This window comes from Amborella trichopoda, chromosome 9 (assembly GCF_054954075.1).
Source record: "Amborella trichopoda isolate Santa Cruz 75 chromosome 9, AtrichopodaSantaCruz75HAP2 v2.0, whole genome shotgun sequence".
Lineage (NCBI taxonomy): Eukaryota > Viridiplantae > Streptophyta > Magnoliopsida > Amborellales > Amborellaceae > Amborella > Amborella trichopoda.
Genome location: NC_142344.1, coordinates 42,158,400 through 42,182,508, shown reverse-complemented (window position 1 = coordinate 42,182,508; position 24,109 = coordinate 42,158,400). Strand labels below are relative to the sequence as shown.

The 24,109-nt window shown below is 39.6% G+C and overlaps 1 protein-coding gene across 1 annotated transcript; it reads left to right on the top strand.

Moving 5' to 3' along the window:
* Nucleotides 1–417: 417 nt before the first annotated feature.
* LOC105421035 (uncharacterized) lies at nt 418–2,009 on the top strand. The gene is made up of 4 exons (XM_088847810.1): nt 418–951; nt 1,156–1,438; nt 1,528–1,658; nt 1,944–2,009. The coding sequence occupies exons 1-4, from the start codon at nt 418–420 to the stop codon at nt 2,007–2,009; spliced, it is 1,014 nt and encodes a 337-aa protein (XP_088703936.1).
* The last annotated feature ends 22,100 nt before the right edge of the window (nt 2,010–24,109 follow it).

The window sequence follows — 24,109 nt, the reverse complement described above, 5'->3', positions numbered from 1 at the left end:
ACGGGGTACGAAAGTCCAATAGATGAGGAAGATGACCAAGAGGCAGAATTTGAGGTGCAAATGGAACGAGCTAGGATTGCCAGTATTCAAGAGCTTAATTATAGACAAATGGAAATTCAAGAGATGTACAGGAGAAGGGATTGTGCATCCAGTAGCCATCAACCTCAAGAATATGTAGTACCGGGTAAGGGAGGATGTGGGCCTTCATTGCTTAGATCCACATCAAGTAGATTGAGATGTAGTTTCTCTAGTCGCCCATCCTTTTATAGTCGGCCATCTACTACTCAACGACATGAACCCATAGATGTGTCATCAATGACCCGCGAAGCCTCTGGACTTGATCCCCACAAGTCACAATATCATCAAAAAAAATTAAAATTTTTGTTAGCTGGTGTATTAATAGAAAAAGTTAGAAAGATGATTAGCATGTTCCGGTATGCTAATGCACTGCCATTTAATTCGGCAAGCTCAGCCTTCTACCCACAACTGGTAGCTTCTATAGCTGAAGTAGGGCCAGGTGTTAGAGGTCCAACTGCAAAGGAGCTTGCAGGGCCATGTTTAGAAGTTGTTGTTCATGATGTTGATAAGCATATTGTACAGTTCAATGTCTGCTGGCCAGGTACAGGAGTGACCATCATGACTGACGGTTGGAAGGACAAGTCTCATAGGTACCTTGTCAATTTTTTAATAGGTTACCCTAGGGGCATTATTTACTACTCTAGCATTGATTTATCAAGAAAGAGACATACTGGGAGACTGATATGCGCACACCTAGACAAAATTGTAGATGAGGTTGGGCCTGAAAATGTGGTCCAAGCAGTGACTGATAATGCTGTGAATTACAGAGAAGCAGGCTTGTTGCTAATGGAGAGAAGACCCAATCTTTATTGGACTCCTTGTGCTGTCCATTATATTAATTTGATGCTCAAGGATATAGGGAAGCTGAATAGGGTTAAATATTGTATTTTGAAGAGCAAGTTTATTACAAGGTTTATATACAATCACACATATCTTCATGCTTTGATGAGGGAGCATTGCTTGTGAGAGATTGTTAGGGAGTCCACTACCGGCTTCGTTACAACGTTCCTTACGATACAATCGATATTGGTAAACAAGGCAGGATTGAGGTCAATGATATGCTGTAATGAATGGCAGACTGATAGGGCAGCAATGAGTCAACTTGAAAGGCAGGTTGGAACCACCCATCTCGATCGGAGGTTATGGGCTCGATGTAACCATGTTGTTTCTGTAACTGAACGTTTAGTACGGGTGTTGAGTTTAAGTGACTCTGATGATAAACCCACAATGGGGTTTCTATTCGATGTAATGAGACATGCAAGGGAAGCTATATTTGAGAATAACATATGGAATGAAGAGATATTGGATATTGTTTATCGTAGGTGGAGAGACCAACTGTACCAAGATATCCATGCAGCAGGTAATTTATGATTCACTATCGCAATTCATGACTCTTTCTCAACTCCGAGAAAAGTTACCGTAATTAATAATATAACAAACCATGTGCAGGGTTCTTTCTTAATCCACAAAATTTGTACTCTAATGCCACTTTAGATGATGCAGACATCATGGAGGGGGTAAGAAACTACATCTATAGGCTTGAACTTGATCTTGAAACTCAGATGGAGTGTATGCAACAGGTAAACCTTAATCAAAACGTGTATGTAATAAAATTTCAATTTACAATAATGAATTGCATTTCTATGTAGTACTAATTTCTTGTACATGCATCTTGTTATTTCTAGCTTTTCATGTACATGGAAAAAAATGGGGAATTTGCATAGAACAATGCCAAAAAAGTAGCTGCAAAATTGCACCCAGGTTAGTTTTAAGTTAAAACTTGCAATAGTTTAGTACACTACTATTTGTGGGTTTTTTTAAATCAATTTATTTTCTATTGTTAAGTATTTCTATGTCTGTGTCAGCACAATGATGGACGATACACGAAATTTGAACAAAGCAATTGCAAAAGATTGCCGTTAGAATTTTGAGTCAAACCTATGCTGCCTCGGGCGGTGAGAGAAACTGGAGTACATTTCAGTGGATACACACCCCGAGGCAGAATAGGTTAAAGACACAGACACTACACAACTTGGTGTTTGTTCATTATAATTTGAAATTGAGAGAGAAACATATAAGGAGGACCGCCACAGACTACATGCCGATCAACCTTGATTACATCTTCCTGATGGACCTTGCCGATGAGTGGGTGTCACTAAGGACCCCACTACTTGACCAAGATTTTCTTAGTGGGGCAGTTACCGATATGGATGATAATGTGAATGTGCAGTATCCAATGAAGGAGACATAACAATGGACTTGGATGACGATTATACACAGGATGAAGATGAGGCACAGAATGATGAAACAGATGGGACAATGGAAAACAATTGGAAAGAACCAGTCATCCAAGAATGTGAAGGGGCGCAACATGATGCGGTTCTTGATGAACAGGAAGATTTAATGAGATTGGCTCGGGAGGAAGTCCAGGCATTGAGGCATAGGAGTTACTCAACAAGAGAGAGACGAAGCCGTAGCCGTCACCGTAACCTGGTGATCCATGATGATGACAATATTGAAGATGTTGAGGGCCATAACACAGAACAGGGTGGGGGTAACACAGAACAGGGTGCGAGTAATACAAAACAGGATAGGGGTAACACAGAACAGGGTGGGGGAGAGCATGAAGGCTGGACGAGTCTAGGAGACTTTGGCCAAGGGGGTACCACAATAAATATTTCTGATTGGCGATGGGGCACAACTACGGCATTACAGACTCCACCAAGCCTTACTCAGATTTTTCGCCCCATAAATCCTAATAGTGAAACACAAGAATATCATGATCCCCCTCGCCACTCTCATTACTACTAGCACGATTAGTTGGACTTTGTAAATTCATTAATTGAATTAATGTCAAATTCTAAATTGTCTTGTATATCTTCATAGTATTCAAATATTAATTTATATAAAAAGTTGTTTCAATTTTTTTTGTAAGATAAATGTATGTAATATAATAGTATACACTTAATCTAAGTTTTTCTAATTTTTTTCAATTTTTTTAAATTTCTTTGGATGTTTTTTATCCTTTTTTTTAAGAAAAGAATTACTTGACCGGTTAAAACGGTTAACCACCCCAGTTAGTCCGTTTTAGGTTCAAACAGCTCCCAGCCCCAAAACCGGTTAACCGTTCCGGTTCGATTTTGAGAACATTGATATATATATATATATGGGTTTATCAAGAATTAACAACCCCTCAAAAGACAAAGGTTCAAGTTAGAAGGGGCTATGATGGGTATATTTATCAAAACAACCATTACTTTTTTATTAAAATAGGTAATATTTCCATCAAGCAAGGGCAAATTTGAAATTTTCACAAAAGTACAATGACATTTTGGAAGTTAGTGTGCTGAAACTTTATTGGTAGATTGCCCTTGTCTTTTATTTAAAATTTCAACTATACCCTTTAAGGAAATGATAAAAGTACCATTTGTCTTGTAGTAATATTACAAAATTGCTCCACAGTAGTAACTTTCTATAAAAAATAGACTACAAATTAATAAATCCACTCTTCACAACTCTCTCTAACTTGAATCTTTGTAATTAGAAAGGTTGTGAAGTTTAGATTATCCATATATATATATATATATATATATATATATAAACAACGATTTCATGCAACCGTTGTATAGTAATACAATGCAACAACTTTAAAAAACCATATTATGGTCATTTTTTTTATCCAAATTTTGAAATATACACTCTTTTCATTCTAATGAACATCACAAAAAAAAAAAAAAAAAAAATGAAGAACACAACATAGAAAGTATTTTTTTAGCCCAATTAACATAGGCCGTACATTTTGGTGAGATGCTTAGATCTAAGCTATATATATATATATATATATATATATATATATATATATATATATATATATATATATATATATATATATGAAAAAGTATACAATGAGACTAATTACTTTTGGTACAAAGTGATCACAACTAATCTTGTTCATTGGATGTAAAATGAGGTGGCTGCATTTATTCCATTGACTAAGCTCAAACTTCAAATGAATTTTTTTCAAACTTCATGGCGCACCCATACTATCAGATTTCACATCAAATGTTATAAGTAATTGTGACCTCCTTATATTAAAGGCATATAATGGTTTTACAGTAACTAACGAGGGAACACACGCTTCGCACATGTTGTGAGTATATGATTTAGATAAAAAATTATGTAATGCCTTCATAGATACTGTAATAAATGAGAAAAGTTTTAGCAATTGTTATTGATAATTCAAGAATTTTATATAAATTTATTTGTGTTTACGCTTCGATTTGTGCCGATCTCTGAGATGAGATCTGCTCAAATCTTAGCAAAAACTGGTTACTTTTGAAAAGGTAGAGAGAGTGGGGTTGCTTGAATTATGGGCTCAGTAAAAATCCCAGATCTATGCAGCGCCAGCTCTAAATCCGTATTGGACAAAAAAAGTGTTTCTAAATTTAATTAAATATAGTGATGAATTAATTTCCAGAAAAAATAAAATAAAGCAGAGAATTAAATAAAGAAAAATTAACTAAATTAAGCAAAGAAAGATATATTTACCTCTAGGGACCTGAACCTGGAGTTTCAGGCTCGGATCAGGCCGCTCTTCCGATGTGCGCCACCATTTCTTTTTTTTGAATGCCTTTTGCTTGCTGGAATTTGTAGATCTAAGGTTCTTTGACCTAGATCAAGGGTTCTTAAGACATAGGAACAAGCTGTGAATTTTATGTAGGGTTCTACCTAGGCTTTTCTTGGGATTGACAGAGAATTTTCATAGTTTTCTAAAGGTTTGAGATTTCCTAAGGTTGAATATGAATTCTGATTTATGTGATTTTTTTGGGAATTTTTCTAATTTTTCCGGAATTTTCCAAGGCGTTTTCCCATTTTTGAGTATTTTTTGGGTTATTTTTTTAATTATGGGATTTTCCAAGGGATTTCTTTCTTTTTTGGTCTCATCTCCTTTTTAGGTTATGAAGGGGGTATTTATAGAATTCCATTAGTGATTTTTTTTGAATTTTTTGGAATTTTTTTGGATTTGTTTGGATTTATCTTGAAGCTTTAGCCCTATCTAATTAAAAAAAACGTGTCCACTGCATCATAAAACGCATTAACTACATCATAAATGCCACATCTGCATAATCAGGCCACATCTGGCCTGTCGGACCGCATTACAGCCCGGCCTGCGGCCCGACACTTAAGTCTCACGGGGACTAAATTATCATGTATTCTATCGTTTTATCTATAGGTCCGGTTCAGGTGATTCTTAGACCGTTGGAAAGATCTCAGGCTCAACTTTATGTTGGGATTGGATTTGGGTAGTTTTGAGGTAATTAAATTAGGTCTAGGTTTCCTATGGTCTACTAGGGTGTTTGTGTGGTCCTTTAGGACCAGAATCAAGGTTTTTATGAGTTCCCTTAACCAGAATTTCAAGGGGTTGTCTATAGTTGCCCCTATTTGAAATTTACCTGGGGAACCAGTGAATGGCAAAGAAGTAGACACCTGAGACACGGTGGGGAGGAAAACATTTTTTGAGAGATCATTCTTTTGAATGACCAGTACCATTTGGGTAGACGGTACGTCGATGGATGCTTTTGATCCGTAAAACATCGAACTGACACTACAATCTTTGAGTCAGTGCGGTTGAGAGGTCTCCGACAATCGGGATCCGAAGTGACAGTCAACAGGAACCGTGCTATCTTTGAACCGGTGACACTTCTTGTTGTAGTCACTTCAATGCTACCTGGGAAGCTGCTAGTGTAGTCATCTTCGACTTTAGACCTCTTTCCTGGGATTGATTCTCATATCGAATGAGACTTTGATTTAGAAGAAATGATGGGATGATGAATTTCTGGTTAATTGAACTTCTTGTTCGCCTTCGATTTTGATTCTTGGGTCCACAATTTCAGGCTTTTTGGTATGGGAACTTATGGGTTGGTCTCTGTTTTCCTAAGGATTTACAAGCATGGCAATCCAGGATTTGGTGGTGGCAGACGCATCATATCCAAGCCTCCATGAAACTCCTTCATTTTTTAAAAATGTTTTAGAAGGTTTTGAAGATAGATTGAATTTTGAAACAAAAACAGGTTTTCAGGCTACGTTTTAACCAAAGAAATTAAGGTTTTTGAAAACTCACGAAACACATAGAGGAAATTTTGAAGATAGATGAGAAATTTTGAAAAAACAAGTTTTGGTAAGCAGTTTAGGCTCATGCTACTATGGAGCTCTCTCTTCTTCTTCCCTTTTTTTTCATGAGCTTTGTCGAGCCTCTACTTGGGACTTTCAAGATGAGGAATCACTAAGTACTTCTTTATCTTCCAATCTTGGCTCTTATGTCACAATTCAAAGAAGACTTTTTCTTGTTTTTTTTTCGAGGAAACCGGTGTCTTGGATAATATGGGATATGCCTCAAAGTGCTCAGAATATCCTTGGACTTTGTTCCTCCACTACCACTCTTTTGAAGTTCATATAGTCGAGCTTCTTCAAGTTTTATTTTGACTGATACCTTCTTTTGTTTTCTAACGCCATTCTAACTTGAGAAGAGAAGAATATATGGAGATTTTAGAGAAGAGACAAAAAGATAGAGAAGTTTTATTTTTCTATCGCTCTGGGTCCCTTTTGAGTGTTCAACTCGATAGCTTTTTTTTCCAACGCTCGAGGTTCTTTTCGGATTTTCAGCCCTACGAATTTCTTTTTTCTTTTTTTTTCCCTGCCACTAAGATCCTTTTTGGGTGTTTATCCCAGTGGCATTTTTTCCAACTCTCTAGATTCCTTTCGATTTTTTATCTCAGTGGAATTTCTTTCTTTTCTTTTCTTTTTTTGTTTTTTAAAGAAGATGGAAACAGAGGAGGAAGAGAAGAGTTGGTGGCGTTTTTTCCTTCTTGTGGCACTTCATCCTAAAGACAACAAATAAGAGCTCGATACGTCCTTGACAAAGGTTGTCGAATCTTTATAGAATATTCCATCCTTCGACTGCTTCACTAGAGCTTTGATTTTCAAACTCGGAGTCAATTTGTGCTTCCTGATCCTTCAATCTCTTTTTAGGTTGGCTAAGCTCATCTTTTTCCTCTTCTTTTTTTTTTTTTCTATTTTCCAACTCCTTAAGTTGTCAATACCACAGAGTAGAATGCCTAAACAGAGCATGGATGCCCCACTTGGCTTATTTGAAAGGGAGGAGTAAGTGATCGCCCTACGCCTTTTCAGTAATCTTTTTCAGTTGCAACTTCATGTTGCTCTTGAAGAGTACATCGCCTTAAAGCGAGTTGGGAGTTGTCAGATAAGGCATGGGCCTCACCGGTTGCCCTTGCTTTTTTTCCATCATCAAGTGAAGGTACCATTATCAAGTGGTTTAGCGAGGTTGCCCCTGTAGGGCCTTTTTCCTGAGATCCTTTCTCTTGAGGGAATAACATGATCTTAAATATTTGGTTCTTCATCCTATATAGGCGGGTTACTCAAAAAATACTTTGAAAGTGACCCAGATGGTCCCTTTAGAATGTCTAGGGGTTCGATTTCTTTTAACTCTTGCAGATGTGTTGGATTTTCAAGATTGATCAAATTTGGATCCTTCGCTTCTTTGGTGTTCATTACTAGATCAATCAGAGTAACTAATGTAATTGACTGCTTTAGGCTCAGCTCTTCATCCCAAATAGGTGGGTCTGTCAAGAAGTCAAGTGAAGGTGGCCCAAATAGGCTTCTTAGGATCGTTAGAGGTTCAAGTTCTTTCATCCATTCTTGAGGGGATGGATCTTTTTTTGGGTTCACATTAGGCGACAGTTTAGTCGAATCCTCTAGGCTTGACTCTTTTGTTTCTTTGTGGATTGCACTGTCAAGATTAAGGAATTCCTCACAAATGTAGTCTTGATAATCCCTAGCTCCAGGATCTTGATTGAGCTCATTGATGACTTGAGCCTCCTGTGGGTCATCTACTGCACTTATTTGAAAGATGAGATCACTTTGTTTTGTAGTGACATGTATCACAGGGATATCCTGAACCTTTTGTACGCTCGTTCTTCAACCAGAATCGAGATCTTTGTTGTACTTTTCTCATTTTCCTGAGTCTCAGAATTCTGGCTACAGTTATTCTCATCAATTGGAATATTTCCCTCTGCCCCGCGACCTAGGACAGGGGTGTCTTAAGTCTTTTGTAAGTTTGTTTCTTCTGCTTCAATTGGAACTTCTTGTGGGGTAGTTTGCTCTTCCATTCTCTCTTGGATCATGGACCCTAGGCTAAGGCAATCTTTGGCATTTTCTTTATGAAATTCCCTAGCCACAGGATTTTGAGTGTACTCATGCTCATCTGGTATTTTGTTCATAGGGTGGATAATTTGGTCCCTTTGTGTCTTCATATTCTCAACTTTTACTAGGACTGTTGGAATTGTTTCCTCCTTTTGTGGGTCAGACTTCTCTAATTCTATAGGAGCTCCCCATGGAATAGATCTATACCTAAGGCAATTCTTATCATTCGGTTTCTGAAATTCCTTGATAACATAGGTCACTCTACCATTTCGGTCTTCTTTTTCAGGGCGGTTTCTTCCTGTCCTCCAAGGCCATATTGGATGACTTTCAAGCTTGAGCATAGATTTCAACTCATCGATCTTTATCAAGTTGCTATGGTCTTCATTTTCAGGGCAATTTCTTCTTGTGCCCTAGGGCCATATTGGATTATTTTCAGGCTTGAGCAGGGATTTCAACTCATCGATCTTTATCAAGTTGATACCAGTTAGGACTTCTTCATCTTCATTAGTCCTATCATCTGATATTACCTGGCTTTGCTTTGAGTAAGCCTCATTTATGTCCTTAAATGATTCTGGTGATGGTTCTGACGTGGGATCGCTATCAAATTCTTCAATTGTTATCTCTTCAGAGTTACATTTAGATGAATCTTCACTGTAAGTCACGCTCTTGTTCCTTCATTACTCCATTTGACTCTTGCCCCAGTATGGTTTCATCTGGTTGTTGCCCCAGTGTAACTGGTGACTAATTTCGGGCCCTTTCCTTTGCTCTCTCATAGCGTGAAACCACTTCTAGCATTGAGTCAAAAGAGAAAGGCTGAATGATTTTACTAAAGTAGAGTTTATACTCAGGGGAAGTATTCTCTATGGCCATACTGATCTTAGAGGCTTCAGAAAATATGCAATCAATAACTTTTGATACAGCCTCTCTAAATCGTTGGACAAATCTGTAAACAACTCGGCTAGATTGTGTTTGGTGGAGATCAATTCGCCAATGATCATTGATCTCTCTTTGGTCGTGTGATATTGCTCAACAAAACGTTGAAACAACTCATCGGGAGTTTCCTTCAGGTATTTTGAGACCACCTCCTAAAACCATGTTAAAGCTTGTCTGGAGAGAGTGTACTGAAACATGGCCTCGAGATGGCGAGGTTTCTCTTCAAGTGCAAGAACAATCAATAGGCAAGCAATGCTATGATTATCAGGATCACATTTCCTGTTAAACTTGTTTTCAAACTGAGGGAATTCAAACTTGTTTTCAAACGGAGGAAGAGGTTCGACATCCCTAGGAACATCCTTGACTTAAGAGTTTGGCGGAAGTATATTTAGAATTCCGATCTTAGCCAGGGTCTCTTAAAATATGGTTCATTCGCCTTTCAGCTGGGCGAGCTCAACAAACTCAGGGGTTTTAACTTCATAGGTTTGTTGGTTTCCCAAAATTGATGGCATAATTTGTGGTGCAAGAGATACATCTGATATGGGATGCACTAGACAAGGGGTAGGCTGGACCTGCAATATGGCTGGATCCGAATAGAGAGGTGGTGCAGACATAGGGGCCTAAGTCAAGGGATAATATAGATAGGTCTGAGAAACGACTTGGACTGGAGGAGTTGGAGGTTGATTAGTTGGTGCCGGGGCCTGGAAACGGATAGTCGGGGCTCGGTGCACAGGATTTCCCAAGTATAGGTGACTAGAGGTCGGGACTGCAACTGGAGGGTATAGAGCTGACTGATATGGCTGACTTGGGGGATACTGAGTTGGACCATGAGTCAAATAGGGTGCCTGTGACTGATGGTATGAAACTGGGGCGGCTTGAAGAGCCTACACTACTCGATGACTTTACATAACTTATGGAGGGCCAGGTTTGGATTGACTATGGGATGAACGGTCCTGTGGTCGAGCCGGGTCTATGAATGGTGGAGGACAAAAATATTGGTTGTGCCGGCTCGCCGACATGATGGAATTCACATGACTTAGCTGTTCAAGGGCTAGAGATGTCCCTTGACTCTAACGTAACCAACGACTCGATACACTAGGTGAGGCATGCGATTTAAAAAAACCTTGACCCTGAGTAAGTTATTGAGACACTTGATTGGGAGGAACTCGTAATCCATAGAATTCTGTAACGATGAACTAAAGAAGATAAAGTCAAGAAATTCTAAGTTATGCAGATTAGGATTAAAAACTAAAGATAAGATGGAAAAAAAAAGAAGAGATATTTCTATTCTAAATAGATAAAGCAGAGAAAGCCTAGATCTATCTTCTTTTTCTTTCTTTCTTTTCTTTTTCTAGAAAAGTATTTTTTCTAAAGAGGTAAAAATTATTTTCTTCTCTCTTTTTTTTTTAGGAAAGAAAAAAGAAGACTATTTCTAAAAGATGTATTCTAAAAAAATAAAGATGCAATTAAAGAAGATAATTATGATATAAAGAAAATAGGCATGAATGAAAGAAGATATGAAAAATATGATAATGATGATATCAAGATGAATCTAAAGATATTCTAAAAACAAAAATGATAAAGATGATCTAAAGATAAAAATGATCAAGATGGATAAAAAAAGAAAGATGATCTAAAGATAAAGGTGATCAAGATGGATCTAAAAGAAAGATGATCTTAAAAAACTAAAGATGAAATAAAGATTGAGAGAAATCTAAAAGATGATCTAAAGATCGAGAGGAAAAAGATCTTAAATTTTTTATGGAGAGAGAAAAAAATAAGATCTAGAAATAAAGATAGAATCTAATAAAAAGAATTTTTTTTTAAAAAAAAATCTACCTCGTTTTTCTTCTTTTTTAAAAAAAAAAATTTATTTTTATTTTTGCTGGAAAAATAAATATGAGAAAAAAAAGAAGAAGCTTTTTTTAAGTCTAAAATACAGATATGAAGCTCAAGGTGCCCCACGGTGGGCACCAAACTGTTTACGCTCCGATCTGTGTCGATCTATGGGATGAGATCTGCTCAAATCTTAGCAAAACTGGTTACTTTTGAAAAGGTAGATAGAGTGGGGTAGTTTGAATTATAGGCTAAGAAAAATCCCAGATCTGTGCAAATCCGGTCTTTTTCTGAATCCACTGGCAACGCCAGCTCCAAATCCGTATTTTGACAAAAACAAATGCTTCTAAATTTAATTAAACATAATGATGAATTAATTTCCAAAAAAAAATAATAATCAAAGAATTAAATAAATAAAAAAAACTAAATTAAGCAAAGAAAGATATACTTACCTCTAGGGACTCGAAACTTGGAGTTTTGGGCTTGGATTAGACCGCTCTTCCAATATGTGCCACCATCTCTTTTTTTGGATGCCTTATGCTTGCAGGAATATATTGATCTAAGGTTTCTTGGCTTAGATTAAGGGTTCCTAAGGTACGGAGAAAAACTGTGAATTTTACGTAGGGTCTACCTAGGCTTTTTTTTGGGATTGACGGAGAATTTCCTCAGTTTTCTAAGGGTTTTGGGATCTCCTAAGGTTGAATATGAATTCTGAGATTTTATATGATTTTTGGGGAATTTTCTTAATTTTTTTGAAATTTTCTAAGGGATTTTCCTAAAAAAAAAATTTTTTTTTTTTTTTTGCTATTTATCTAATTTCGGGATTTTCTAAGAGATTTCTTTCTTTTTTGGTCTCGTCCCCTGTTTGGGTTATGAAGGGGGTATTTATAAAATTCCATTTGGTGATTTTTTCTGAATTTTTTGGAATTTTTTCGGATTTGTTTGGATTTATCTTGAAGCTTTAACTATATCTAATTAAAAAAAAACGCATCTACGGCATTATAAAACACATTAACTGAGCCTGTTGGGCCGCATTACATCCCGGCTTGATTCAGGCGATTCTTAATCCGTAGGTCCGATTCAGGCGATTCTTAGACCGTTGAAAAGATCTCGGGCTCTAATTTAAGTTGAGATAGGATTTCGATAGTTTTGGGGTAATTAAATTGGGTCTAGATTACCTATGGTCTACTAGGATTTGTGTGGTCCTTTAGGACCAGAATCGAGGTTTTTTGAAGTTCCCTTAGCCAGAATTTTGAGGGGGTCTACAATTTGATATAAAATGTGTCATATATTTTTAATAGGAATTGTATAATATGAGACCAAAATTTAAAAATAAAAAATGTTAAACCATATGATTCATGAAATGATTTGATGATAGAGACTTGATAAACTATAACTTGGCCACATTTTTCAATTAAAACCTGTAGGATAGAAAACAAACTTCAAAACCATTTCAAATAAGTAAAGAAACAAATACAATCTTTCGCCTCATACAAGGGGCAAAGTATATATCACTCAATATAAGACCGATTGACCCTACATATGATTTATATGTTCTTATGGCTAATGTACCAGTGTAGGTATTGTTTCCCTTGTAGATACGTTTTTCTTTGGCTTTTATTTCTTTGAAGTCCTCAGAAAGACTCTTAGAGTTTGAAATGTGATGGTTAACACCGGAATATACCCACCATCCTTTGATGTCGTGATTTGCAAGCAAGCACTATGAGAGTACACAAATGACTTCACGTATTTTGCTTCTGTTTCCACCGTACTTTGGATTTTCTGGGTTTCATTTTTTGTGGGCAACGATTTTTTAAGTAACCTGGCTAACCATAGGTGAAGCATTTTGATGGTCCTTGTTTGGTCTCTTAGTTGTGGAGTTTAGTTCTTTTACTTTTATATATATTGTTCCTCCTATTTATGTTTCCTTAAATTTTTCTGTTGTTGGGCTTGGGTAACCTAGGTTTGCGAGGACCTCGGGCAAAAATGAACTCACACTTTTTATTTTTATTTATGTGTTCTTGTTCTAAGGAAAATTACATGGGTAGGTCCCCTAAATTTAGAGATTTTACATTTAATTTGAGTGCTATGGTTACCATCCTCCATAAAGGTGGATAACTGTTTAAAATAGTAGAAACTTGTATACGCTTGGGAACTTCATTCCCAACAATGACTAGGTTCATAGCCATAACAAGCATCCCATCTATATGGTCCACCACATTGTCACCCTCTTTCATAACTGAATTGTATTGCTCTAGGAGCAGTTGGAGGTGAGTCCTGATGTTGTGTTATATTTTTGTTTATTGTTTCTAATATTTTTTACATGTCGCCATTTTTAAATACTCTAATAAGATCATCTTGTATAAAGTTAGCATTGATATCTTAGCAATAAAGTCATCTTCTAAAAAATTTTAAACTTTTTACTTTATTTTTTCAGTGGGCTTATCACTAACGACTGGAGTTTAGTAGTTAGGGTTTTGGGATCCTAAAAGTACTCCCAAAAATTGGGTTTAACCCTTATTTTTTTAAGTTTAGCAGTTAGCTTCTTGGGATCTTAAAAATAACTCCAAAAAATGGGCTTGGGAAAAATGAACAGTAGGATCATAAATGAACATAATCCCAAAGTTTGGCATGGAGCCTATGTACCTGGTATTTAGCAACCAACGAGGATTCGTTTCTTTGATGATTATTGGGTTTCTCACATATCGAAATGGCTGCCATTTTGTTTCTTATTGAAATTCTTAGGATGTCTGAAATATCATTATTACATGTTGCAACCATTTTCCATTACAAATAACCATTTTATCCGCTAATTTGGCCGTTACTTTTAAACTATTGGTTATTGTTTGTGCATTATTGTTGGTTTTTTGGATTCCTTTTTAATAAAATCGTGGCAGAATCTTCCCTTTACCGAAGTCAATTTTCAATAAGAACATTGAAATACTCTTTAATCTAGTTAAACTCCGAATAGTTGTTTGGATCTTTGTAAACATATTTCCTGGTAATGTTTTTCTATGAAGATCACTCATTTCTGGCATTTAGATCTAAATTTTTGAGCGAATTTTTTTTTTTGTATTATAGATTATTTTTTCCATTTCAAGCCAAAAATAGAGAATCTCAACATTCACCCCAAAAATTATGTTCTCGCCAAATTTCATTGCCAAGGAGCCGAAATTAAAATGAGATGGGACACGAACAAAAGAACTCATTTCCCTCTCATTCGCATCTCTCTCCCCTTTTTGCTAACCAACTCTCTACAAAATTCCTGCTCCCCAAATCTTTCTCTCTCCCACCCGTTGCTAACCCCCTCTCTCTCGTTTACCTAACCCTCTAAACCCAAACCCAAAAATTGTTCTCTCTCTCATCATATGCAAGCACTCTTCCTTTTTTTTTTCCTCCGCTCCTACTTTTCTCAATCTCACCCCAAGAACTCTTTTTTTTTTTTTTTTTTATGAGTAAGTGGGGAGAGGGCCCCTACCTTTGGTGGCAATTAAGTCTAGGACCTAACGTTGCAAATCATCAAACGCTAACCAATTAAGCCTAGGCTGTTGGGTTTGGTGCTAAACAAATCATTATATCTATATTTCTTATAAAAATTAAGGGTATTATGGTAAATAAAAAATATATTTTCTTGGGAAGCAAAAAAGTGATATATTTATAAGAGAGTGAAGGAGGACATAATTGTTAGAGGTTATTTTTTAATGTACTTGTATCCTGAAGGCAAATAAAGAGAGAAGCGGTAGTAACCTGGTCCCACCGATGCCCAATGCCAGACCTCGGGAACACTGTAGCAATAAGCCTAATATAGGGCGACCTCTGAAGAAGTGTCAAAATGACCTCAAATTGCATGAGAGGGTAATTTTGGATACCCTAAGGACACCCGTAAAGTTTCGTCGCGTTCTGACGAGTTTTGAGATGATCAGGACGAAACTCAGCATGCAAATTCAGTTCTTATCTTGCTGAAAATAAATCTTATAACTATAGCCCTATTTTCTAGGTCTCAAAATAATATTAGACTATCTCCATTGGATCTGGAATGTCGAAAAACCCCTACGTACCAAATTTGGACTCAATCAGACCCTCCGGGCATTCTAGGCCTAACTTACCATAAAAAGGTGAGCTCTACACTTTTGCGGTGTAGCCTCAGTCAACCAGTTTTTATTTATGAAAATTATGTTTTCTTATTTCAGGATGATTTTCAAATGCTCATCACTTGCTCATTTTAAGTTTAATTAAGTTCAAATTCGGACACGAGCTATATCTTAACGATACGCTCGTTTTGACATATGACACGCATCATGATGTGACCCGAAATGAGATAATTCTCAGAGAGAAGATGTGCTCAAAATATGAAAATTCATAGTTTAAAAGAAGAACATCCAATTCTTTGAGAGGTCATAGCTCAAGATCTCGATGTTGGATCGTCACAAGTATGGATTCTTTACGTTCGAAAAAGGGCCCTAGGCCTAGTAATGACAAGAGGCCCCTCATGGAGGGATGGTTTTGTCATTTGTTGAACAGTGATGAAGGGTATTTTGGTCATTTGGTCCAAAATTGGGATTAATATTTTATTTCATGAAATGTTTATTTTTTGACAATTTTGGTTGGTTTTGAGTAATCCACCCTTGTTTTAGGATTGCTCTATGTAAGGAACTCAAGTCATTTGTAATAACTCTCTTTGAGTAACTCTTGCATTCATGACTTTTTAGTCATTTGCAATCAAGCTCTTGGAAATTCTTGCTTATTCTTTTGCTTTGCTTTCAAGTTCAAGACTCAAGATGAGAGGAGAGAGAAATATTTCTTAGAGAAAGAAAATACCCCTAAGAACCCTTCACTCCCTAGAACTCCAAAATTCTAACTCCATTAGGATTTCCAACTCCCGATCCCATATTCCTTAGAATTCCTAACTTCCATACCTCCAATCCTACTCCATACACCCTACCTTAGCTAGCCTACACCCTACACTATTCCATACGCCATAGTACATCATGTACCATAGCATCCTATACACCTTAGTTAGCCTATACCTTAGCTTATCCTATATACTTTAGTTATCCTATATCTTACCCAACCCCATACAAATTAGTTCCTATACACATACCTTAACCCAACCCACCTAAGGTAGGAACCTAAACCCTTATATCCTAACCTTGACCCAAGACTGAGACCTCTCTCTCATGTACATGCAAAAGGACTGACGAAGGTGCAACTAGGCTCAAAGCTCATTCTAGGTCCATTCTATCTCCTCTCTCTCCTCTCTCTCTTCTCTCGATCTCCTCCTCTGTTCGTACCCAAGGCGGATCCGAGCCTCTTCCTCTTCTTCTCCTCTCTGTCTCTCTCTCGTCCAAACCCGGACCCACACCTAGGGCAGGCTCGGCTCCTCATTTTCTCTATTACTCTCTCTTTCCCTCTTGTCAAGTGAAAGACCCACACCTTAGGCGCGTCCGTCCCACTCTCTATTCTTCTCCTCTTTCTCTCTCTCTCTCTCTATCTCTCTCTCTCTCTCTCTCTCTCTCTCTCTCTCTCTCTCTCTCTCTCTCGTTCTCACTTCCATCCGCCCTCTCTCTCTCGTTCTCACTTCCATCCGCCCCTCTCTCTAATCCACCCCACTATCTCATCCACCCTCTCTCCCATCCGCCCCACTTTCTCGTACGCTCGTCTCTCTCGTTCACTCTCTCGTCCGCCCCTCTCCCTAGTTCACCCCTTTCTTTCTCTATCCCATCCACCCCTCTCTCTAGTCCAACCCTCTCTCTCTCATCTACCCCTCTCTCTTGTTCTCTCTCTCTCGTCCGTCCCACTCTCCCATCTACCCCTCTCTCTAGTTCTCTCTCTTGATTGCCCCTCTCTTTCCCTCATTTAGAGCTCGGACTTGCAACTTAGGTGGGTCCACCTCTTTCCCTCTATTCTTTCATCCCTTCTATTCTCTCATCTCACCCTAGAGCCTGGACCCGCCTCATAGGCGGGTCCATCCTCCCTTAACCCCTTTCACGCATTTTTCCATCACTTTAAACACTTTCCTCTCTCTCTAAAATCATTCTTAACATCTCATTCATTTTAGTTTGTGTTTATTTTGTTATTTCTTTATTTTCTTCTCTTATTAATTGCTTCTTTCACCTCTGAAGCACTCGATTTGGGGTCTTCCTGAGATAGTGCCCTAGGGTTCTAACTCTTGGACTCTACTCTAACCACCGACTCATATAGTGTAGAGTTATAAGAGAGATAGATTCTCTTGCACTAAATCACTTGAGTTGGGGTCATCCTGAGTCAGCTTTCTTTTGAGTTCTAATCCTTTCACTACTCTAACCAACGAGTCACACAGTGTTCAGGTTGTGAGGGGCTTTCATCTCTCTCTCACTTTCTCCTCTCCCTTGATCACTTTTAGGGGGCTCTTGTATTACTAACATAGTTATAGACTCAGTTCAAGGCTTCAAACTTAGTGCTTTTCCTTGTCTCCGATAATACCTCTTAAGAGAGGTTACGTCGGGAGGCTGCACAATTTCCTTTGGGTCATCCCTTCACTTCTTTTACTTCATCTTCTTCTAGTTCTTCTTCTTCTTCTTCTTCTTCTTCTTCTTCTTCTTCTTCTTCTTCTTCTTCTTCTTCTTCTCGCTTCTAAACCAAGTTTTCATCAACTCACTCTTATTCCTTTCTTTCTTCTCTTTCTTACCTATTTCTCCTACCAATCTATCCCCAAAACTAGGGTCATTACCCATAAAAAGTACATCAGAGAGGAGTTAACTTTAAGTGGATTTCATTAGCAATTTTTTAGTGAGAGTCCAGGTGAGGTGTTGAGTTTAGAGAGCTGGCCAAATTTAAAACGTGCTGCTGGACAGCTAGAGGGCTTTCATTCATTGATCTAAGAGGGAAGCAACCCGAGCGTATCCCACAAAACTCAACCATGGTGAGGTAGGGGTTCGAGTCCACCTCTTCGTCATTTTAAAATCATCTCATAGTTGGACATCTTATCTACACATGACATACAAGGCGCACACACGCTCATGAGGTCAAGCGGTTGTTCGAAAGGGGGTCAATCGAACCTGGGTCCCCGAGGGAGCCCAAGCAAGGTAGATTCAGGCCCAAACAACTGGCAGACACTGCGCCCTGTAGTTGGTTCGATCTGCTCTTAGACTATCATTCCATCTCACTCTTTCATAAAAACTATTATGGCATCCAATTACTCCTCTCTCATCCGAATTAGGGATTTCATCATCCCCACATTTGTGAATGTTCCTATGGGAAGTAAGGTTCTTCAATCTATTATCCATATTTCTCTTGAATGGTCTTTCAAACCTTCACACTCAGGCTCAAGCCCAGGACAACTTGGGAAAGGGTACTCAAACCCCTTGTTCCCTCTCTACTGGCATCAATAGCAAGTCCATTGGTATCAATGTTATACGTCATTTTTGACATACTTCCATGAGCCTGTGCGAATAAGGAGAGAGCCGACAACAGTCTGGTCTCGAGGGTTCACGAAAAACTCGTAAGCCAGGATTGTGCTAAAAAATAAGGCCTCTAGCCTAGTGACCTGGGTGTGGTGCCCTTGCACCAAGGAAGGACCCTCCACTATAGCCCTATGAGATAGGCTGCAGCAGGGCACCATATCATCTCCATTGTACTCAGAACGTTAAAAAATCCTCGATAACCAAATTTGGGCTCAATCGGATCCCTCTAAAAGGGTCTATACTCATGCAGCATCGCAACTCATAGGTTTTACCTTAGCGCAATGCGGCTTCACCAAACCAGTCCCGGAAATGGGGTTGCGTCAAAGTTTTCTAGCAACAACTTCTCCAACCCATGGCGCCTTTCTCTAAAATCAGACCTAGCTCAAACATTGATATGTTCTAGATCACACCAGCCTCGTCATTGTGTCCTAAGGCACTCACTATGCCATGACCGGGAACCCCTATTGCTCTGAAGAGGAAAGCAACTGGAGAAACCAGAACAAAAATAAGAGGTCCAGCAGGCTCCAGATTCGGTGAAGCACAGCTCAAAATCCAAGCCATGGATTGGCGCGAGGAAGAGTCCAAAAGAACCACCTCGCACAGAGCTACATTCTAATATGACTCTTGCATTCAATGCCTTGCTCAATGAATGTGAGTCCTCAGGTCACCAAAGAAGCAAATCCAATCGGTTGTCGGAATTCCCTTCTCCGGTAACCTTCCAAAATAATCGAAGACACAAATCTGCACCAAATTGACCGCAACTTGGTGCAAAACGACTGCAACAACTTCCTCTCTGACTTACAAGTAGAGCCAGGAGCTAAAACGACACACCTCGGAGAAGCGTCGGCAAACAAAGTTCACAAAACTATCTGGACTTTCACCCCGGGGAAGAAGGCCACCACAACACGATTGAAGGGCATCAAAGAACTCGCAATCGAGAGAAGAATGAACATATGTTGCTGAAAAAGCTGAACAGTTGCCGCATGTTGCAGAACCAACTTCCAAGGTCTTCCCATGGCAGAGCAGCCTGCATGTAGGGATGGTCTCGTCATTTGGGCAAAAGATCGCATGGGCATTTTGGTCATTTGCATCTAATTTTTGGATTTATTTTCAATTATTTTAATTGTAATTAAGCTTGACTTTTGAGCCTTCACCCCTGTTTGGTGAAACCTTAAGCAGGCTTAGCTCATTTGTAAAAGAGGTCTTGAAAATCGCTCCAAAAGCTTCCCCTTTTAGAAGCTCCAATACACCAAAGGCTAGGAGGAATCGAGGCTAGTTCATTCTTACTTTGTATTATTCTATGAGTCCCTAACCCATTCGGGAGAGAAGAGAGGAAGAGAGAGAAAAATTTGTGAGGGAGGGTACCCTCGAGTGTGCGGTCCCGTGGATACCCTGGTCGCGCGGGTCATTTCCCCAAGCCGACTCATTCCTTCTCTCTCTCTCTCTCTCTCTCTCTTTCTCCCTCTGTCTCTCTCTCTCTCTCTCTCTCTCTCTCTCTCTCTCTTTCTCTCTCTCTCTCGCTCTCTCCCTCTCTTCCTCCCACTTTCACGTGCATGACCCCGTCCGCATGGAAGCCCCCTTCCGTCTGCGAGCCTGCGAATGTATCCTAAGCCCCGGGACTCTTCCCTCGACTTCTATCCATGCCCCCTTTTAGTGGTCAGCAAACCCTAATGGGAAAGGCATCTAGGGAGGAGGGACATCAGGATCCCGTTCTTATAGCACAGAGAGAGTGAAAAGAGATAGAGAGATTGAGAACCTGAAGAGGGCTACCATCCAAACCATACTGACAAGCAGCTGGAGGGCTTCGTAATTATTCTAAGGGGGCCATCCACCCGGGCATGTCCCTGAACCCTCAAGCGGCGTAAGGGTGATCCATGCTCTAGTCGCAAAAATCTCTCTCATTGTCGGCTTCCTATCTGCAAGTAAGAGGCCCCCGCGCATCCATCATGCGTTGTACCCCAGTGGTTATTCGAGAGAGGGTTTCCTCGCCCCCGCACGGAGGGAAACCAGGACCCCACCGACATCAGTCAACTGCATGAGTGGTTCTAAAACCACCGCCCATCATGCTCACACTGCTACTGGTCGACTATCTGCCAGTCCAAACTCAAGAGTGGTTCTAAGATCACTCCCTCTTCTATCGCAAATGGTTCTTCTAAGAGCATTGCTTCAGTGGGTAACTTTAAGGTCACCCCATCTTTACTCCACATGAGGACTACTCATACTGGTATGATGCTCCACACACTTCATGATTCCAGGCCATCTGACTCGAATGACTCCAAAGCCGTCCAACACATTCTCACTCACATCACAACAAATGGTTCAACAATGACAGTGATGAATCAGGGCAAGCAAAATCTTACCCTCATCTACCTCGGGTCTCTTGGGACCTAGACCCATTAAAAGTGGTTCTTGAGCCACTCGTGCATTGCATAATACTCACCCAGCTCAGGTCAACTCAAATGTTGTATCTCAAAGAACACACGACTCGTGACTCAGTCAAAAGTCACAAACAAATACCACATGCTTGCAAACCAAGGTGGTCCTAAGACCACTACAACTACAATGGTCGGCATTCCAAATATCAGACGTTTCACTTTACTACAGGTTGGCTCTTAAGCCAGCCCCAACACTTCTATGGATAGTGCATAAACATGCAGGTCCAATGTTATTTCTGGTTGCAAGGGGAAAGGCCAGCAATACACGCTTCCTTCTACCCCAAAGCCCTTGACAACATGGTACTCGAAGAAGTTCCCTTCAAATAAACTCTTATCCAATCCTTCTCCTTCGTACGTATGAGCCGGCCCTCGAGGCTTGACACGGGGAAAAATTACGACCCCAAAGCCAATGGAGCAGTCCCTCCCCTCTTCAAACAAAACTAAACTTTCAAGGACGACCTTGAGCTCCCTACTTCCGGAGCACCATGCTTTACCTGAATTGATTGACTTTGCTCTCGTCTCCTTGAGACAAGCCAATCAAGCAAGATGCCAAGCCCGATTCCAACTCTGGGAGCGGATTAACTAGAGTTTGTGAAACAAACAACAGAAAGGCATGAAAGTGCCACTCATAAAAAAGAAGTCAAAGTCTTCAAACTCATAAGGCTTATTGAAGAAAAACTTGTTTTACCCATTGCGGACTGCAGCAAAACCTGAAATGAGCAGCACCGTTCAATGCTCAGTTGTTGAGGTGCGAGAAGATGAACCTGACTCGTCTGAACCACGGTCCCAAGGCCGTCTTGAGCCACAAGAAAAGGAAATATGGCCCCAGGGCCATCACGAGCCTATCCGGATCGAGCCATTGCCATAAGGCCGTCTCACACCATATATGCCTGAACTACGACCCCAAGGCATCAAAAGCCAATAATCACTTAATCTTCAAGGCAATCCCAGATCTAGTCGGGGCAGTCTAAACCCCTATTACATGGTTTGCTAGATTGGTGCATAAAGCGAACGAGTACTACTCCCACCTCTGGTCAACTCTAAAGAACGAGCTGATGTGATGGTAGTAAGTCAAGATGGTGATGGTCCCAAAGAACCGATGGCGCGCATTAAAAAAACCATGAACCATATCTTGGATAGGCTTAAAAAGCTAGAAAATGCTTGACCAATTGGGACATCTTCGCATCATGGAGCGAATTTTCCTCTTGAACCTCGGTTGAAGAAGAAGAACGAAGACCTCCACCTCCTTCTTTAGCTCAAACCTCACGACCTCCAGTTTTTCCTGATGGTCAACCCCATGTAGCTTCCCAAGTTATCTCCCCAGTGGGTACCCAAGAAGACATTCAAAACATGATCAATCAAAGCATTCAAGGCTTACAACTCTCAAAGCCCATGAAAATTCTCATTACAAGAAGCCTTATCCACCCTTCATTGATCAAGTTCCTTTCTCCCCAGTCTACCAAAACGGAAGACTGCTTGTCTTTGATGGCACCTGCTCACCCCAACAACATGTGGCACACTTCGTGTTAGCACTTCAAGAGTCAAGTTCTGATCCGAGAATGCTTCTTTGATAGTTTGTGGAGACACTAACCAGGTCTGCCTTTAAAGGGTATGTGTATTTACCTTCGAATTTTGTTCACTCTTGCAAAGAGATGGAACAACTATTCCATAAGCGCTTTTATGAAATCGAACGTGAAGTTCAAGTCATAGAACTCCTCACTATGACTCAAAAGGTGAATGAACTAGTAAACGAATGCATTAAGAGATGGAGGGATCTCGCAGTGTACCAGAGTAACCCCATGCTTAAGATCGACGTTGTGCAAACATGTATCGGGAACATGAAAAAGGAAATCTCCCTTCATGTCAAAGCTTCTAATCCTACTACTTTCTCAGACATGATTTCAACGGTAGTAAAGATTGAAAGCTTACTTAAGCGCCATGGTGGAGCTCAGGCTCAGACCTAGGGGGGAAGTCAAAGTCGAAATTTCACTAACAACAAGTCTAACCCTCGCACTAGTCAACAAAGAGGCATAGTTAGTGTATCGGTTATTGACACACCCATTCTTCCCAAACCTCCTATTGCCAATGCACCTCTCAAGGCATTGGACACTTCGCGGTGAATAGTACCATTCGGGGGTCAAGGGGAATCCCAACAACGATAGCTCCAACCTCAGGCTTATAATAGGGTGCCTCCACCACCAAACCTATACCAGCCTAATCACTTTGAGCAAAGGTTGAACAAGCAGTATAGCTTTAACGAAGCTTGGGTGTCTGACCTATTGAAAATGTTGTTAGAACAAGGTATGATAGTTCTTCTTGAGCCTAAAAGACCAGATCAAGTGGAACTTACTAATAACAAGAATTATTGTGCCTATCATCGAATGTTGAGTCATCCAGTACAAGATTGCTTCCATCTTAAAGTCCACATCGAAGCCTGGATTCAGAAGGACATATTCATTTAGACAGTCTCACGAAAGCTTTTGAGACTACAAAAGCTTCACATGTAGTCACCGTTGAAGAAGAACAAATGCAAACCTTGCAACCAAAAGAAGTACCATCTGACCTTCTTCCATACCTTTTTGCAATGATGGCATTACAAGGGTTGATTACCCCTGTCTCATCAAGACAACCCAAGCATTTGATTTAGGGAACTGAAATCTCTTGTGCCCATTCCACCAAGTGTGGGGCCATGAGATATCTCAGTATTCGAGTTTCAGGACATTCATATAGGAGTCCATAGTTGAAGGATGAATTATTCTCAATGTACCAGTCTGAACTCATAAACCACCTAATCTAATAACCCCTAAAAATCTACTTCTTACAGTGAAATAGAGGAAGAGAGTTCAATCAGATGAGTCTAAAAAGGCAAATGAAATAATGGAGGCTCGCACATGATCACAGTTCAAGAGGGACAGCTTCAGGGTGTCCCCATGGATGAAGTGTCCACCGACATATTTCCAATCATCTTTGATATTCTTGCACAACAGGAAATGATTCAACCTTGCTTGCCTAAGAAACCAAAATACCTGAAAGAGGAGTGTAAGGATTTATCGTGCCAGTATCATCAGATGAAGTGACATAAGAAGTTTCACTGTTGGGGATTCCAAGCCATCTTAGACGAGTTTATAAGAAATGGCGAAGTGTTCATAGATAACACACCACCTC